Here is a 17811-nt window from a genome sequence, read left to right as displayed (position 1 = left end):
CAACTGACTGCTCAGAAAAACGCCCCCCCCCCGGTCCTGCTCGGGCCGCCCTTTGGGGGTCGCTAGACGGCGCCCAGCGAGGGTCGTTGCCCCTGCGGGGGGATGCGTGGGGGCCGCGGAGGCGCCCGGAAACCTGAGGAACGACTCCCACCGTCGCTCGGGCGACCGGCTTGTCATTGGCGGGGCGGAGCCTTGCATGTCGGCTTCCCTCCGCACCCGAAGCCCACCAAGCGCGCATGCGCAGAGGCTCGCTCTAATGACGCCCAGCTTGGGCCGCCTTGAGCGCATGTGCGCGCGCGCGAGAGAGAGAGACACGCCGGGCCCCGCAGAGGCGGGGCTCCCTCGTGCCGCTCGTCCGTGCGTGACGCCACGACGCCTCCGCCTGCTGGCCCCGTGGTTGCTATGGTAATGGAAAGGGGGTTCCTAGAGTGAAGGAAGCGGCTGCTGGGGAGCCCGTGACACGGCTCAGCCTCAGCCGCGGGTGCGGGAGGTGCATGGGCTGGACTCGCTGGCGCGCACCGGGCGCTGCTGCGTGGGGGAGCCCCGTGCGCCCGCCCCCGGATGGCAGCGTGGTCCCGCTGTGCTACAGGGAGGCCGTGGCCCGGCCCACGCTGTCCCCTGCTGACCTCCGCCTCACACGTGGGGGGGGGGGTCTGGGGGTGAGGTCGCGCCTTTGCACAGGGGCCCGGCAGCGGCGAATGCGGCCGCGCGTTGCACGCGGGTGACAGACCCGCCAGCTGGTTGTTCCGCTAGTGCTCTGCCGCAGGAAGCGCACGGGGCTTCGTGCGCGGTAGTTCCCCGTCTTTTTTGTACTGCGGACTAGCAAACCCAGTCACAATTTTTTGGCGAACTGGTAACATTTTATTTGCATAGTATGCAAATAATTGATATCAACTATGCAAATGAAACGTTGCCAGGCCACCAAAAGCCCTGGCCCCCGGAGCCACTATGAACAGCTGCCTTCAGTTCTGACACTCGCCATGTAGAGCCCAGTCCCCCTCCCCAGTGCCAGCCCTAACCCTAGAGCCCCTCCCACTACCCCCACAGCACCAGCCACTGACCCTAGAGCCGTGGTCCCCAACACAGTGCCCGCGGGGGCATTTGCATGCACCCGCCACGTGCTCAGGGCTGGCCTGGCCCCGGGCACATGGCGCACGGTGAGTGCCGGCCCCAGGCGCTTGGCGCTTGGCAGGGGGGGGAGCGCCGGACCCAGGCACGCGGCGCTTGGCGGGGGGGGGAGCGCCTGCCCTGGGCACTTGGCGGGGGGGGAGCGCCAGCCCCGGGCGCGTGGCCCTTGGAGGGGGCCCCGGCCCCAGTCATGCAGCTATGGGGGGGCCGCCCCCAGGCATGCAGCTATGGGGGGGCCGCTCCCGGGCGTGCAAGTGTCCCCGCCCCCTGGTGCCTGGCGGGCGAATGGCCACGCCCCCTGGCGCCCGACAACCTCAAAAGGTTGGGGACCACTGCCCTAGAGTCTCCTACACCCAACTCCCCCAGTGCCAGCTTCCCACCGTCAGAGCTCCCCAGTACCAGCCCCCCCATCCCAAACACCTCAGTGCTAGGTCCCTACCCCTTAGAGCCCACCACCACCAGACCCATCCAGTGCCAGCCTCTTGTGTCCCAAGCCCCACTGCATCCACCTCCCTTAGAATAGTGCCAGCCCCACTGGACCCACCCCCAGAGCTCCCCAGAACTAGCCCTGCCCCTGGAGCCACCAGTGCCTGCCCACCCACAGCCGCCAGCTAAGTGCTAATGCCCAGTCATGGCTGCTGTGCTGGGCTCCACGCAGCCCCACTGTGTAGCGAACCAATTTTCTGGGTCTGGGAGGAGACCACACCCATGCCCAGCTCTGGTTGGCTGAGAGGTGGGGCAGGACACACCTCTCCCAACAGCTGTGGTAGAAGGCATTGGGCCATGCCCCCAGTGCTGCCGTCGCCCAGCAACCAGCAGTTCGGAACTGCTATGTTAAAGTATACCCAATTAACCATTTAACCAATAAGTAGATGCTTATCAGTTAATGGTATCCTTCACACTCAGCCAGCTCTCAGGGAGCTGGGCAGGCAAGGAGTGGCAGCCCTCATCCTGGGGACACGTCACTGTGGGTTCTGCTGTATGGAGCTAAGCTTCATATTGCAGAGGGGACAGCAGTTTTTAGCAGTTACACTGTTAACCTATTACACAATTTTTAACATCCCTAGTTTGCAGCAGTAGGCATGTCTTCAATAATAAGTTAACTTAGAAATATCCTCTCTTTACTTTGTCTATACTATTGAAATTAAGACAATGGCCTCTGTGTTAGCTGCAATGGCACTGTTGATTGCTCATTTGTCCATTTTTAAAAATAAGTATTATTATGCTATTTCCTACACCACTACTTATTCATGAAAGGCTCTTTCTGTAAAAAAACAAACAAACTGCAAAGGACTTAAAAACTCTTTGAAATCTTTCCTTCTCTGTCCTAATGCATATGAAAAAACACTTAGTAGTTCGGCACTATGCTGAGACTAGTACTCATGCTAGCTGATTCACTGTTACCTCACTCTTCGATGTCTGTCATGTTGTCGCTCTTAAAATTAGACATTTTTTGACAGGGACTGTTTTTTTGCTATATGTTTGTGCAACGGATAGCACAGTGGAACTCTGGTCATTAGGTGCAACTGCATTACAAAAATTAACTTATTAAATAAATATTTTTTGCTGTATAGTCTAGTGATTAGAGTGGAAGTTGGGACTTCCACATTTTATTGCTGGTCCACATGTAAAATAAACCAGCTTCTAAAATATTAAAAATGTCTTTTTCTGCTCTTTGTCTTATAGCTTATCGTTATTTAGGAAAAGGTTATTATTGGGAAATGGCAGAAGCAGTTTTCCATGCCCCAAAAAGGAAAAGAAGAGTGTTTGAGTCATATGATTCTCCATTCCCTATTCCTGCCTCTCTGGAAGACATCTGTGGGAAAGATTTCAAGATATGCCAGGCAGAAATTATTAACAATAATGTAATTGTAAGGAACCCTGAAGACATAGAACAGTTGTATAGCAAGGTGACACTCTATTTTTTTAATTCTATATTTTCAATGTATGCTATTTGTGATGTCACTAACATTCTCTGTACAATGCATTCTCTAGTGAGAATTTTAGAAAATATTTTACTCCCAACATGAAAAAATATATTTTAGAGTAAAATGATAGCACAGTATCAGAAGTCTTAAAACTAGCAATACATATAATTCTTTATGCCTAATTCCCAATGATAATGTCAATAATAAGGTATAAATTGTAAGGTCAATAGGCTTTATAATCTGCTAGATTTTTTTAATCTTCAGGATTTGACTGAATATCATACAGGGAGTTGCTTGTTCTTGGAATCTCACTTAATCAAAATTGTATAGTTTAAAAATTAATACCATCTTGATTTTAAAAAAACTATTGAAATTTTTGCTTGTGCAAATATATAGGATTAGTAAACAATTTTAATCTCAAACTCTACATTTCCAATGTTGGATTAGATGTTAAGTAAGAAACCTTGGATTAGTCAAGAAATTTAAGATGGTACACAATGCAGCGGCCAAACCATTAAGTGACTCCATCTATTACTGATAATCCGTAATACAGTGTGAATACCTGTAGTTTCTGAATTGAATTCAAGGTGCTGGATTTGATTCATAAATCCACAAATCATTTGGCACTTCACTAGTTGAAAGATTGCTTCTGTATTTGTGTCATGCTATCACAGATAAAATTGCCAATGGCACCCAAGATGGCTAGCTCTTAATTTAAAAGAGAGAGGGCTTGTGGTAGGGTTCCTTCACAGGAGAGACACTAAGATTTGTACCAGGTTCTATTGACCTTCGCAGCATACTGCAAGATAGCTATTTACATGGGCTGCTGCACAAGTGGACCTTTGAGAGAATTAATCTGTTTTTAGATGGGTGAGTTTGGTGCTCTGTGGTTGGTCTAATTTTGTTTCTGTAATTTTATGTTAGGGGCTCGTATATACTTGGGAAGATATTCCTTTTTATCTTTTGTATTAATAATTCTGTTCAACTTTTTTTTCCTACACCTGAAGGGCTATTTTGGAAAAGGTATTCTTTCAAGAAGCAGACCAGAATACAATATTTCAGACCCTTTATTGGCTGCTAAGTGGCAAGGTAAGTCATACTGTATTACTTTCCGCTTTTTTGACAATTTTAGTTCTGTCCACTTGGTTTGTCCTCATTAATTGCAGATATGTGCATGTATATCATTGCACTATCAAAATGCTTAAGTAAAACTTCCTCTTTTAATGCAGATGCCAAGATAAACATGCCCATACTCTCCTCAAAAAAGTAAGTGCAACTTTCTTTCTTGGGATACAGTTTGTACTGTAACAGTTCATGTTTTAGCCCAACAATGAACTATAAGTGTTAATTGTGTGGTAATCAAGTACAGTAAGTTTACCTATTTGATTTGGTGATGGAAGATATAATATGGCAGTAATATTATTTATGCTGATCAAAATTTTTAACAATTTAAACCCCATATGTAGTAAATGGCCTTGGATGATTCAGTGTTTTCCTTTAGAAGAGATTTTCATGTTAATCTGCATAACTTGTTTTCATTTTAACTGTTCTTACAGTGTATTTTTCTACTTAATTGCTATTTCTAAATTTCAGTTGGGAAGTAAAATATACTATACTAGCAGTGTTAAAGTTTTAAAACTATATAGCTGACTGTAATTTTATTTATAATTATGACAGTACTTTGGGACTTTTGTCTTAAATTAGGTATAAGAAGAAATGACATTTGAACGGACTGTCTGTTTAAAAATTACACTTCTCTCTGAAAATTCCATGCCTGCTGTAGCATCTATAATTATAACTGAAAAAGATTAGAATTAACACCACTTTATACTTAATTTGACTATTCCTCTAATAGTCAGTCAATTTCTTCCTACTTGTACACATCTCTTACTCAGCAACAACAGGAGAGAGAGAGAGGGAGTGTTAAAAATAAGAAACTATAATTGGCAGAGGCATACGTGTAGCTGCAGTGCCTGAAATTACTTCAATTTTTTAAAAATAGATTTCAAGTTGATGATGTCTTTTTAGTTTGTTAAAGATTAGTAAGCTTTATAATTCCTAAATATATATGTGTCCTGTGTTCACTTTTGTATCCTACACCTTGAATTTGTATTTGCACTGGTTATCTTTAATCAAGATATTTGAAAATTTTAAATAGTTGTCTTTAATGTTTGATAGGAGTGTTAAAAGGAAAAACACAAACAGAAATCCCACTCCTGTGGTGCTAAAAAACTGGATCTGGGATTTTTCCTACAGTTTGTGGCAGGGGGCAGGAGTGTTTTATATTAACTTGAAGTGTCTTTAGTTTTCCAAAAAAACAACAGTTCTAAACCATCTAAATAAAAATCCTATATCCTTTCATCATATATTTCCTCCTTGATATCTGTGATGTAATAATCATGCCAGTTTTCCATTTTGCAGTAGTGACTTCCATGATAGACAAAAACTGAGTGTCTAATGTAAGAGAAAAAGCAGAAATGCATTTTATTTTGGGGGAATGAGGTGGAACAGGGAGATTTTCAGTGATACAGAGAAGGAGCCAATATTTTTTGCCATTTGCACTTTAAAGCTTGCTTATTTGGTAGACCTTGTTAAAGTATCTTAGAATTATCAAATTATTATGATTTTACAGTTTGAAATCTGAAGTGCGCCACAGATAGAGATATAAGTGTGTAAAGTTAAAAACATTTCCTAAATGAGTTAAATACTTTGCTGATCTTACTTTTGTTCCCAGGTTTCTGTTGATGGCCTGTTCAAATCACATTTACAAGACAGCTCTTCTTAAACCATAAACTGTTTACACTAGTATCCATTTGCTTTAGAATGATCTTTCCAAGGACATTTCTGAGCTGGTTGGGTCCCAATGTATTCAAGGCACTGAAGCACCCTCAGATATTTGTGTGTTGATTTGAAACTGAAATTCTGCAAAGATTTGGAGCCTCTGTTTGTAGCTGAGAACTACTTCTGGACACATTTTGGCATTGGTCTTCAGTGTTCTATCGCCAGCTGCTTAAATCAACATCTTTAAATTATGTTTTTAGTTTCCAGTGTAACATATGAAGAATGTGAACACTGTTTAAAGACTTCACTGTAGTAGTTAGTATTCATATAGGGCCTGATCTTGAAGACCTTTCATAGGCAATACTGCTTTTTAAGATTTGATTGAGTACTGCACAATTGGGTCTTTAATCTTAATAATGTACTTGGCTTTCATACAGCAGCAATTAGGGAAGTGCCTTCTCTTCAGACTCCTTTTGTTCCTGATCCTCAGCTGATATAAATCAGTTTGGCTCCATAAAGTAAGTGGACCTTCATTGGTTTACATCAGCTGAGAAGATGTTCCTAAATCAGAGGTGGGCAATAATTTTTGATGGGGGGGCCACTCCAAGAATTTGGAAAGTGGTCAAAGGCTGCACTCTTCCGTATTAATGGAAGAGGTGCAGGATCTGAGATGGAGGTCGGGTTCAGAAGGAAGCTTGCTGTAAGGGATTGAGGTGCAGATGAGAGTGTGGGGTCTGTGAGAGAGATAGGGTGAAGGAGGCAGTTGTGACCTGGTTTAGGAGACTGGATTGCAGGAGCTTGGATTTTGACCTTAGTCAAGAGACTAGGATGTAGGAGGATGTGGAGGGGTTTGGGCTGTGATCCTAAGACAGGAGGGGGTTGTGACTTGGGGCAAGGGATGGGTGCAGGGGTTTGGGTTGCAACCTGGGGCCAGGAATATGGGTGCAGGATCGGGGAGGGGATATGGGTATAGGAGAAGGGGGAAAGGATTTGGGTTGTGACTTGGGGCATGGGAATGTGGGGGGCAAGGAGTCTGCCCGAGACTCCCTGCTGTGTCTGCGGGCCAGATTCAGCAGTTTGGCAGGCCGGATCCAACCCAGGGAGAGTATTTTCATAGAATCATAGGACTGGAAGGGACCTCAAGAGGTCATCGAGTCCAGCCCCCCGCCCTCAAGGCAGGACCAAGCTCCGTCTACACCATCCCTGACAGATGTCTATCTAACCTGTTCTTAAATATCTCCAGAGAGGGAGATTTCACCACCTCCCTTGGCAATTTATTCCAATATTTGACCACCCTGACAGTTAGGAATTTTTTCTTAATGTCCAATCTAAACCTCCCCTGCTGCACTTTAAGCCCATTACTCCTTGTCTTGTCCTCAGAAACCAAGAGGAACAAATTTTCTCCTTCCTCCTTGTGACACCCTTTTAGATATTTGAAAACCACTATCATGTCCCCCCTTAATCTTTTTTTTTCCAAACTAAGCAAGCCCACTTCATGAAGCCTGGCTTCATAGGTCATGTTCTCTAGACCTTTAATCATTCTTGTCGCTCTTCTCTGTACCCTTTCCAATTTCTCCACATCTTTCTTGAAATGTGGCGCCCAGAACTGGACACAGTACTCCAGCTGAGGCCTAACTAGTGCAGAGTAGAGCGGCAGAATGACTTCACGAGTTTTGCTTACAACACACCTGTTGATACAACCTAGAATCATATTTGCTTTTTTTGGAACAGCATCACACTGTTGACTCATATTCAACTTGTGGTCCACTATGACCCCTAGATCCCTTTGTGCCATGCTCCTTCCTAGACAGTCGCTTCCCATCTTGTATGTATGGAACTGATTGTTCCTTCCTAAGTGGAGCACTTTGCATTTCTCTTTATTAAACCTCATCCTGTTTACCTCTGACCATTTCTCTAACTTGCTAAGGTCATTTTGAATTATGTCCCTATCCTCCAAAGAAGTTGCAACCCCACCTAGTTTGGTATCATCTGCAAACTTAATAAGCATACTCTCTATCCCAATATCTACATCATTGATGAAGATATTGAACAGTACGGGTCCCAAAACAGACCCTTGCGGAACTCCACTTGTTATCCCTTTCCAGCAGGATTTAGCACCGTTAACAACAACTCTCTGACTACGGTTATCCAGCCAATTATGCACCCACCTTATCGTGGCCCTATCTAAGTTATATTTGCCTGGTTTATCAATAAGAATATCATGCGAGACCGTATCAAATGCCTTACTAAAGTCTAGGTAAATGACATCCACCGCTTCTCCCTTATCCACAAGGCTCGTTATCCTATCAAAGAAAGCTATCAGATTAGTTTGGCATGACTTGTTCTTCACAAACCCATGCTGACTATTCCCTATTAGGCCTGCCCTAAATCTTATCTCGTGGTCAGCTTGTTTAATTAACTTTCAGTGGATTTAAACCCACTTATACTTGGACTGAGATGCTGTTCAGTCTTTTCCTTTAAATACATCTAGGCTATGTCTAGACTGGCATGATTTTCTGCAAATGCTTTTAACGGAAAACATTTCTGTTAAAAGCATTTGCGGAAAAGTGTCTAGATTGGCACGGACACTTTTCCGCAAAAGCACTTTTTGCAGAAAAGCGTCCATGCCAATCTAGATGCGCTTTTCTGCATAAAAGCCCCGATCGCCATTTTCACGATAGGAGCTTTTTTGCGGAAAACAAATCCGAGCTATCTACACTGGCCCTTTTGTGCAAAAGCTTTGCGCAAAAGGACTTTTGCCCGAACGGGAGCAGCATAGTATTTCCGCAAGAAGCACTGATTTCAGACAGTAGGAAGTCAGTGTTCTTGTGGAAATTTAATCGGCCAGTGTAGACAGCTGGCAAGTTTTTCCGCAAAAGCAGCTGTTTTTGTGGAAAAACTTGCCAGTCTAGACACAGCCCTAGAATTTAAGTCATTTTTAAAAGGTGAATTAATCCAGTCTGAATTTTTGTAGGCTTCATGTTTAGGTAAGTTAGTGTTATTTAGCTGCTGATTAAGTGCCATCTGCAATGCACTCAGTCCTCACTATAATACTCTCTTTGGGATCTCAGCAGGTAGCTACAAATAAATATGTAATTATTTTTAAAATATGTAGTAAGCTTAAGTTACAGTGATTTTAAACTGTTTTTCTACAATATCAGAGCACTTTAGCATACCAAACAGTCTTATACATTGATTACACTCCATTTTAATTAGTGTTGAATCAGTTTTAAAAATACAGTTTAAATTAAAAAATGAATGATGAAAACATGAACATTTATTTCTATACTGAATTGTTGTTTTTAATGTTTTAGTTGAATGATACTCTGCCCTGGAATCTTCCATTTCTTGTTTTTCTATTATCCAGGTACCAGTGTCATCTTGAATGGGCTAAATGCCTAATGAGAGAGCAAGGACTTGATGATTGTTCCATTAACGAAATTATTGAAAATTATGCCAAACCATTTAATCTGCCCTTTGTGAAAGGGGATGGAGAAGTTGCACAAAATGATGACTCTTACTGCAGAGTGGCTGCAGAAATGGAAAATGTAGATGATGGAATGAAACTTCCAAGAGGTTCTGCCGTAAATAATAGAGATTCAGCGGCACCAAACATTGATTGTCATAACAAGAGTCCAGATGGCAAGAAAACTTGTTTGGAAAGTGATTCAGTTTACACTGATCCATTAGCTAAGCATGGATCTGAGGAATTATATGCACTAGACACTAAAGTTAAAATGCATTGCCAAAGCCAGGATAATATTATTGTGCGTTGTGGCTGCAAGGCTGAAGAGTATGCCAACCAAGTATTTTGTGACTTGGAGAAAGGGAAAGAAGATGCTTATGAGTATATATTGGTTCAAGAGGAAGAAATCAAATTGTGCCCTGAAGACAAAGCAGTAAATGATCAATCAGATGTAAGCCAACGAAATTATTTTTTCCTGAATAACTTATATTGATTGAATTTACTAAAATAAAATATTATTTACACAATTGATTATTGTTGTCAATTTAAATGTTTATCTAGTAAATAAATCACTTTTAAATGTTTAATGAAAAGCTAAGGTAAAATCTTAATTGTTTGAAAATTTTCATTTGAATGCAGCATAGATTTCCTTTTACTTTGGTTGCTTCTTTATAATTTTGTTGTTCTACTTTTTTAGCTAATCAAACGGGAAAAATTAGTATGCAGAAGAAATCCATTTAGGATTTTTGAATATTTGCAACTCAGCCTAGAGGAGGTATGTTTAAATATTGCAAAACTTCTTTTTCCCTAACGTCAGAATGAAGCACTAATCTATGCAATAAATACATCTTTCTTAAAAAATATGCTTTTTTTTAAATCCAAATGTTTGCACTGGTTTTGGTAAATTTACTAATATTTTTAATGATCTGCAGATTACATAGAAAGACATTCAAGGGGCCATTCCTGCAGGTTTTACACAGATGAATAATCCTATTTACCTCACATTATTAAGGGCTGCAGAAAGAGACCCATAATTTTCCCATACAATTCTGTATCTAGTCTTTCTTCCAAAATATTTATACACATTGCTTTTAATTAGAATACAGTATATGCATATGCTGCTTTCCTGTGAGTAAAATTCCAATTTATGCTGATTTATTTTAATGGTCCCAATGACATTTTTCAAAGGGGATTCTCTGGGAATGCCTCACTTGGTGGCTTTCATATTTCTTTTATGCAATAATCCTGGAGTTCGTTGTAATATGTAAATCTTATAACTACAGGACTCCATGTGATCCAGACATACTATTTTAACTTATTCTTTTTATGTTTTTAGGCATTTTTCTTGGTTTATGCGCTAGGATGTTTGAGTATTTATTATAATGAGGTAAGATGTTACATTTAGTCATCTGTGACTTGTTCTGAGAGTTGCAAAATACTATTTATTTGGATGTAGATTAGGGTGGGGAGCAAGATGTGGCCCACAGGCCGGATCTAGCCCACCATGCCACCGGATCTGGCCTGTGGCTGTCTGTTGGGACCCTTATGTACAGAGCAGCTTGTGCTGCTTTAAACAACTATCTGCACCCTGCTCTGGATGCTGAGGAGTGAGGGAGGAGGCTTCACATGCTATCCCTGCTCCCCAGAAAAATCTCTCAGCTCTGTTGGCTGGTTTCCAGCCAATAGGAGCTGAAAAATTTTGCTGGTAATGAGGGTACCATGCAAAGCCTCCTCTTCTCCCTTCCCCCCCCATGCCTGGAGCAGAGCCACATGTAGCAACCAGCCTGGGTCTACAGTAGACAGGCAGAGAGCCTGCCTCAGGGTCCTGCAGGGCTGCTGGCTGGGAGCCATCTAAGTAAGTGCCTCCTACCCAGAGCTTTCGTCGGGCACCCATCCTCCTCTATCCCCTCAACTGCCTGCTCAGGTCACCTCCCAAATGTTATGTACCCCACCTCCAGGTCACAGCTCCTTCCCAAACACTGCACTCTCTTTTACACCCTTCCCCCCAGGCCAGAATCCTCTCCTGCACCCATATCCCCAACCCTGCACCCCATTCCTTTACTCCAGGTCCCCACCCAAACCCTCTGAACCTCCTTTTCCCCCTTCTGCCAGGTCATAGCTCTCTCCCACATCTTGTACTCCCTCCTGCCCCCCCTCCCCTAGGCCAGAATCCTCTTCTGCACAAATAACCCCTCCTGGACCCTGCACCCCAAGTCCCTGCCCTAGATGACAACTCTGTCCTTCACCCAAACTCCCTCTCAGACCTCACACGCTGTCCTGCACCCCAGTCTCCTGCTGCAAGCTCCCTTCTGCACCCAACCTGTATCCCATACCCCACACCCCCACCATAGAAAAGTGCAGGGACTTACCAAAATCTTGGAGTGATTTCCCCATAAAGAATTATTGCCCGTCCCTGTTGTAGATCATTGTCTCAAACTTCCAACTAATATGACAGACTCATATGCTGCTAATCTCAAAGTCCATATATACCAGCTGGAGGGGAATGGAACTTTTCCCTTAAATAGTTGTGTGTTTCTATTATTTGTGTAAATATAAGAATATTGTGAATAAACTTTTTTATTGCTTTCTATTTACCAGAATAAATACAGATAAACAGATACCTTAAGTGGAAGAAAGTTTGGGTGGAATTGGTGGGAAAAATACAAGTCAAAAGGAGTGTGTGGGAAGAAATGTGTAGAGGAATTTCCTTCCCTTTCATGAAAAAGTTTGTAGTTTGGATTTTAAGCATTCTTTCATAATAAAATCTAGTTTTTATTTTTCTTCACATATATCAGCCAGGGTTCTCAGGCTCAGGTCCTGTGCTACCAGTATGTGATCTAGCAGAACTCCACTAGCTCAAAGGCACGATTGGTTGGTGAAGGTAGGGTTTGGGGAGGCCAGCTCCCAACCTTACCGCCAGCCCCACCCTTTTTGCTGAGACCCCACCCATGATGCCTCCCAACCACAGGGAGGGGAGTAGGTGGGTGCATAATCTGCCCAGCACCGAGCAGGGAGTAGAGCATGTGGCCTAGCACCGGGGGAGGGAGGAGAGCGCACTACATGGCTCTGCCCCAAGGGAGGGAGGTGGCAGGCGCACTCTGTGGCCCAGATTCTCCGGCACCAGGGGGGAGAGGAGGATGCACTGCACAGACACAGCCCCAGAGCACTGGGAGGGTAGGCTCTGGAGGCAGCAACACTCAGTCTCCAAAATACCTATAGTAGGTGTTCTGGGGGTGAAGTGTGGGTGGGGCCAGGCCTAGTGGTTTGGGAAGGCAAAGCTTTCCCCTTCCTAGGCTACCAGATGCCCATGCTTAAAGGGTTTTTTTCTTGGTATTGATTGTTAAATCACTATTGAAGCTGTGTTCTGTTGAAACACTAGCACTGTGGGAGTCTCTTGTCTGCAAGGATAGTCTTTTAGCGATGGGATTCTGTTTGATACTTGAATGGAATATTCTACTTAAAGACGCTGTTTTATGTACAATGTTTCCTTGGTATTTTCCTATTAGTAATAGCAGCAGGTTGTAATGTTACTGTACTAATATTAATGACTTCGTGATTTTAGGAACCTTTAACTATTTTGAAGCTATGGGAAGTTTTTAGTGAAGTGCAACCTAATTTTAGAACGACATACATGGCATATCACTACTTCCGAAGTAAGGGTTGGGTCCCCAAAGTAGGACTGAAGTATGGAACTGATCTCTGTGAGTATTTTTCCTTTTAAGAAATTGAGTAGTTTGCAACTAAAACTTTAATGATCAGTGCACCACTTAAACTTTGATACTTGCGGCTGTGCAAGCTCTGCTCCTGTGTGTAATGACTCTCCATGCTAGTTAGGCTATAGGCTAGCAAATTAAGTCATTAATGCAGGCAGAGGCTATGATCTGCCTCTGTGCAGATTCATTGGTCCCAAAACAGTTTATAAGTAGTTTTGGCCTATATGCTTGATAATAGCTGTGGAATTGCGCTGGAATTCACCTCATGAACTCCTCCACCTACTCCCAAGAGAAGCCCAACTGGAGTTAATGAGTATTTGGAGTAGTGACCTTTCTCTGTTCTCACAGTCTCATCCAATTCCTGTTGAATTCTGTGGAAAACTTTCCATCAAATTCAGCATATCTTGGATTGGAGCATATACTGAATTTGTAATTCAAATAATTTAATTTTGTTTCCTTCTGCTTTCTCTCCTGTGCGCCACTGCCAACCTGGACATATTCAGTAGTGTCTCTTCCTTGTAAATATCTTAAGAATCACTAAGTATTAATTTCTTGAGTACAGTTTATATATTTTGAAATGAGTGATGGTATAATTTATCCTCTAATAGAAAAATGTAGAATGATGGCAAACCATGAGCAAAAGCATGTCTGTATAAAATAGCAGAATGATTTTTTTTTTGTTTCATTGAGATGAAACTACTATAATACTCTTAGGAATGTTTTTGTGTGTGCAGTAAGAGTTAACATGCACTTCGTATGGTATGGAAATTGTGTCTGAATGCACTTTCTTCACTGTCAACCATTATCATAGTTGAAATGCTGGCATGTTGTTTGAAAGCTTATTGATCTAAATTTTTGTTTTTTTTCTACTTTTATACAACAGTGGTTCTTGACATATACCATGCAATTAAATAGGATCAGCTGGAGTTTGTTAAAAGGGCTCAGCCTCTCTCTGGTTCTGCAATAGCTTGTTTATGTAATGGGTATGCTTATTAGTTATTTATAAGGGTTCTGATCTCTGATATTGAGACACAAAATGATTCTCTGACTAATATGGTATTTCTTTCTTCTTGTAGTGCTATATCGAAAAGGTCCTCCTTTTTACCATGCAAGGTTTGGCGTTCACTTTATATTCTGAATATAAAACATTCTCCATTTGAGTAGTGTGATTTAACTTCTATTTTTGTTTCAAATGAATGAAATATTCTTTCTCTCCTACCCTCTTTTTACTGGGATATATTTCTCCTAATAAAAATACAATTTTTCCTGCCTTGTACCTTCTATACCCAAAATAAAATTCTCTCACCAGGAAAGTTTACCATGTATGATAAGCAAATACATTTTAGTAGAAGCTCAAAACAAGTATGAGTTCATATACAAGTAGTTAAGAATATAAATGAAAACTGAAGAACATCTCCCTGGGCATCTCTAGATGTCATATGTGCTGAGTGGAATCAGAGAAATAATTTGATTTTCATAGTACTGTGTTTTTTATTAAGGATAATGTAGGTGTTTTGGGGGGTAACCCAGGAAAAAAGCCTATAACTCGATTTATCTCCATCCTCTGCCTATTAAATTGCATGCCTAGTTATTGGTGTGAATGAACGATGGACACTTTCAAGAGAACGCTGTTGAAAATAGAAGCAGGATGGTGGAGTGAGGTAGGCAGGGCTGTCTCTAGTGGTATGCAAGGGCCTGGGACATAGAAACCAAGTTTCTAGTTTGCTGGGGTTGTTCCTCCCAACTCTGCCCTGGTCCCATCTCCACTCCATCCCTTCTCCCTAGACCCTTTCTTCACCTTGTTTCTTCCTATCCCTGCTCTGCCCCATCTCTTCCCCGCCCGTTTCTCCCTCTCTCAAGCTTGCTGTGCTCTCCTGTTCCTTTCCCTTCCTCCCCCTGTGCCTCCTGATGCTGCAAAATATGTGATCAGCAGTAGGCACTGGGAGGGAGGAAGAGGCATTGGCCATTGGGCAGGAGGTGGAGAAGATTCTGGTAGGAGGCTACTAGTGGCTGCTCAGCACCCACCATTTTTTTTTTCTTGTGCCACCTGCCTGCTGCTTTCCTCCCATTTTGCTGCCTTCTCACCACTTCCCACCTGCCTCACCTCTCCACAGGGCCCCATCCCAAAATGTGATGCCCAGGGTGATCACCCCAATTTGCCATACTCAAGGGATGGCTCTGGAGGGAGAAGCAGTAGGGAGAGGAGCCATCATTCACTGCCTCTACCCAGTGCTCTATTTGTAATGAAAGAGGTAGTGGGGTTCAAGCATTGTTTTACTTTCATAACTGACATGGCAAGCCCAGAAATGCCACAGGGGCTCTGTGCTGGGAAAGCCTGGCACATAACTACTACATCCATCTCTTCCTTCTTGACTAATAGAAACAGGGTGCAGATCTTATGGCTTGTCTCCAGCCCATGAGTTTGTTGGCTAGTTACAATAGCCAGATATTCTCGGGCTGCAGTTTTTAAATTACAGGATTTTTAACTTTCTCTTGGCAAACTGCCCTTTTGGGTTTATTTTCCAGTTACTCGGTTATTGCTGAACTGGTTAATGACAACTTAGAAGGGTCTCTGCACAGACCACTCAACTGGATGTCTTTGTCTGGCTTGAACAGAACAACAATGAATGTGTCCAAGGTAGTAACATAAGATACTGACTCTGCATCTAGAAATACTTTTAACTGGTAATATTGTAGTTTAGCTTGGAGATTTTTGTGGAAAAGTGACACTGGACTTGGATCACTATTTGGGTTCTAAGCATGATTGCTTCATCTTTAGGCTGGGTGTGTGTGGAAAGCACCGTGTGGTGGTGGTTGAATACATCCTTCCCTGGCCAATATTTGTAGCAATGTTGATAGGTTCTGGAGGGATCCACGTCTAGGTCATCTTGTTTGTAGTGGGAGAGTCACACTGTTGCAGACTCTCTTTGAAAGTTATGGGGGGAAACAAAGGGGTGGGGAATGGGGTAAGTCTTGGAGTGACATTGCTTTTCAAACTTCCTTCTGGCTCCATCCCCCTGCTCAAAGTGTTTTGGAAGTGCAAACTTCTCAAAGATTACAAGTTCTTCATGATCTGGCTGTATACATAATTCTACTATGCCAGATACTAGGGTATTGTGAGGGGGTACACTCACCACCGTAACCCCCCTGCCGTCTGTCCTCAGGAATTGGCCCCCTCGGCGGGTAGGGTGCCTTCTCTGGGGTGGTGTCTCCCCTCTTTACTCCCGGCTGCGGCGTCCTCTTCGCCACACTGCCTTCCGGCAGTGCCCAAGTCTGTCTCTGAGCCCCCCTTCCGGGGGTTGATGTTCCTCCATCGGGCCTTCTTTCAAGCCCTCCAGTCTGAGGATTTGCTGGCCAGAGCTCCCCTAGCCCTGCCTGGCCTCCCCAGCCCTGTCCTAGCTCCAGGGAGCCTCCTCCTCCCTCAGCAGCCAGGTCCTCACTACTTCCCCTTCACAGCAGCAGCCCATTCTCTATTATAGCGCCCAGCTGGGCCCTAATGGACTAGTACAGCCTCAGCTGGGCTAAATTCCCCGGCCCTGGTTCAGGCCGGGGTCTGCCCTTAAAGGGCCAGTGCAGGGCGAGCGCCCTGTCACACATATCCAGGTGTCACATGAATAGTAAGGTCTGCCTCAAGGCAGATACACAAATGGGTGTGTTCTCTCCTTAGCGTGACCTAGTTCCCATTAACAAGCCTTATGTAAGTGTATATACCTCTTAATTTGCCTAAGAGATGAGATATGTTGTTTGAATTAAACCACTATAATTCTAATTTAAAACCTCTTTTTAAAAAATCAAGTGAAGCTCCTATATTTGCCTCACAAGGAATATTTATGGATTTATTTTTCAACAGGAACTTATGTTATGCTATTTGATTAGATCATGTGATATGACTGACAAAGAAATGTCATCACCAGAATGTCTGAAAAGAATTAAAGTTCAAGTAAGTTGTTCTCCAAATTATTTCTTAATCTTTGATAACTGAGCAATCATTTGAGGACATCCAGGTCTCTAGCAGCACACTTGACTTTTTGTGCATCTGACATGCTTCAGATTCTGGGAGATCAGACTGATGTTGAACATCCTAGATTCTGCTACACCCCAGAGCCAATAGAAAGTCATTGGACGCCAGGCCTGGCACACAGATAGCTAGTCCCAAAGTTAATCTTTAAATGTAGGTTGGGGACACCAAGAATTGCTGCTAAGGAGTATTGATTGGCACGATGGGAGTAGGTTTTGGAGGCTGTAGAGTTAGTTTGGGTAAGTTATTGCAAGAGGCACCCTAAAAGGGCAAATATTCCTACTTGGTCTCCTTGATGACAAGAACGTTTCATTTACACAAAGATTTGATAGACATGGATGTTGGAAGATACCTTTTTAAATAATAGTAATAGTCCCATGTTTCTGTTTCAGGAATTGATTGTAAATCGGTGGGTCTCTTCCCGTGAGCGCAGTGAACAAGATGAATTATAATAAGATGGACCAAGAAATCCAGTGTTAAAGAAGCAAATATTATAAACAAATTAGTCAAGTAAAGATTAAACTTCTCTCAACCTAAAGAGCCATGTGGTATTCCTGTTTAAAATACTCTCGATGCTATTTAATATTGTACGGAACATGAAATATTCTGTGTACTATCAGAAAAGGTTGTACTGAAAAAAATAGTAACCATTCATGTGTGGGGGGGGGGGGGGGAGAATCTTTCCCCAGTCCAACATCCATTGGTATTCCTATAGAATTTCTGAATATGTTGCTATCAAAGCTAACTGCACTGCACTGACTTGCTAACAGTAAAATA

The 17811-nt window shown here is 43.1% G+C and overlaps 1 protein-coding gene across 1 annotated transcript; it reads left to right on the top strand.

The window, feature by feature from the left end:
• The first annotated feature begins 243 nt into the window (after positions 1–243).
• Positions 244–17696, top strand: TSEN2 (tRNA splicing endonuclease subunit 2). Its single transcript, XM_075939647.2, has 12 exons — positions 244–405; positions 2815–3038; positions 4064–4145; positions 4286–4322; positions 9205–9754; positions 10001–10078; positions 10640–10690; positions 12866–13004; positions 14093–14129; positions 15543–15654; positions 16867–16956; positions 17427–17696. The coding sequence occupies exons 2-12, from the start codon at positions 2850–2852 to the stop codon at positions 17484–17486; spliced, it is 1425 nt and encodes a 474-aa protein (XP_075795762.2). The 5' UTR covers positions 244–405; positions 2815–2849; the 3' UTR covers positions 17487–17696.
• Positions 17697–17811: the final 115 nt, after the last annotated feature.

This window comes from Pelodiscus sinensis, chromosome 11, assembly GCF_052426305.1.
Source record: "Pelodiscus sinensis isolate ZL-2025 chromosome 11, ASM5242630v1, whole genome shotgun sequence".
In the NCBI taxonomy this organism is placed as follows: Eukaryota; Metazoa; Chordata; order Testudines; family Trionychidae; genus Pelodiscus; species Pelodiscus sinensis.
Note: the sequence above shows the minus strand (reverse complement) of the source record. Positions and strands in the feature narration are given on the sequence as shown.

What these genes read in the sequence shown, in the direction of transcription:
- TSEN2 (XM_075939647.2), top strand. Translation starts at nt 2,850, where the DNA reads ATGGCAGAAGCAGTTTTCCATGCCCCAAAAAGGAAAAGAAGAGTGTTT. An exon ending in CCCATACTCTCCTCAAAAAA is followed by an intron (nt 4,323 to 9,204) that starts GTAAGTGCAACT and finishes TCTATTATCCAG; the next exon opens with GTACCAGTGTCATCTTGAAT. An exon ending in TGAAAAGAATTAAAGTTCAA is followed by an intron (nt 16,957 to 17,426) that starts GTAAGTTGTTCT and finishes TTTCTGTTTCAG; the next exon opens with GAATTGATTGTAAATCGGTG.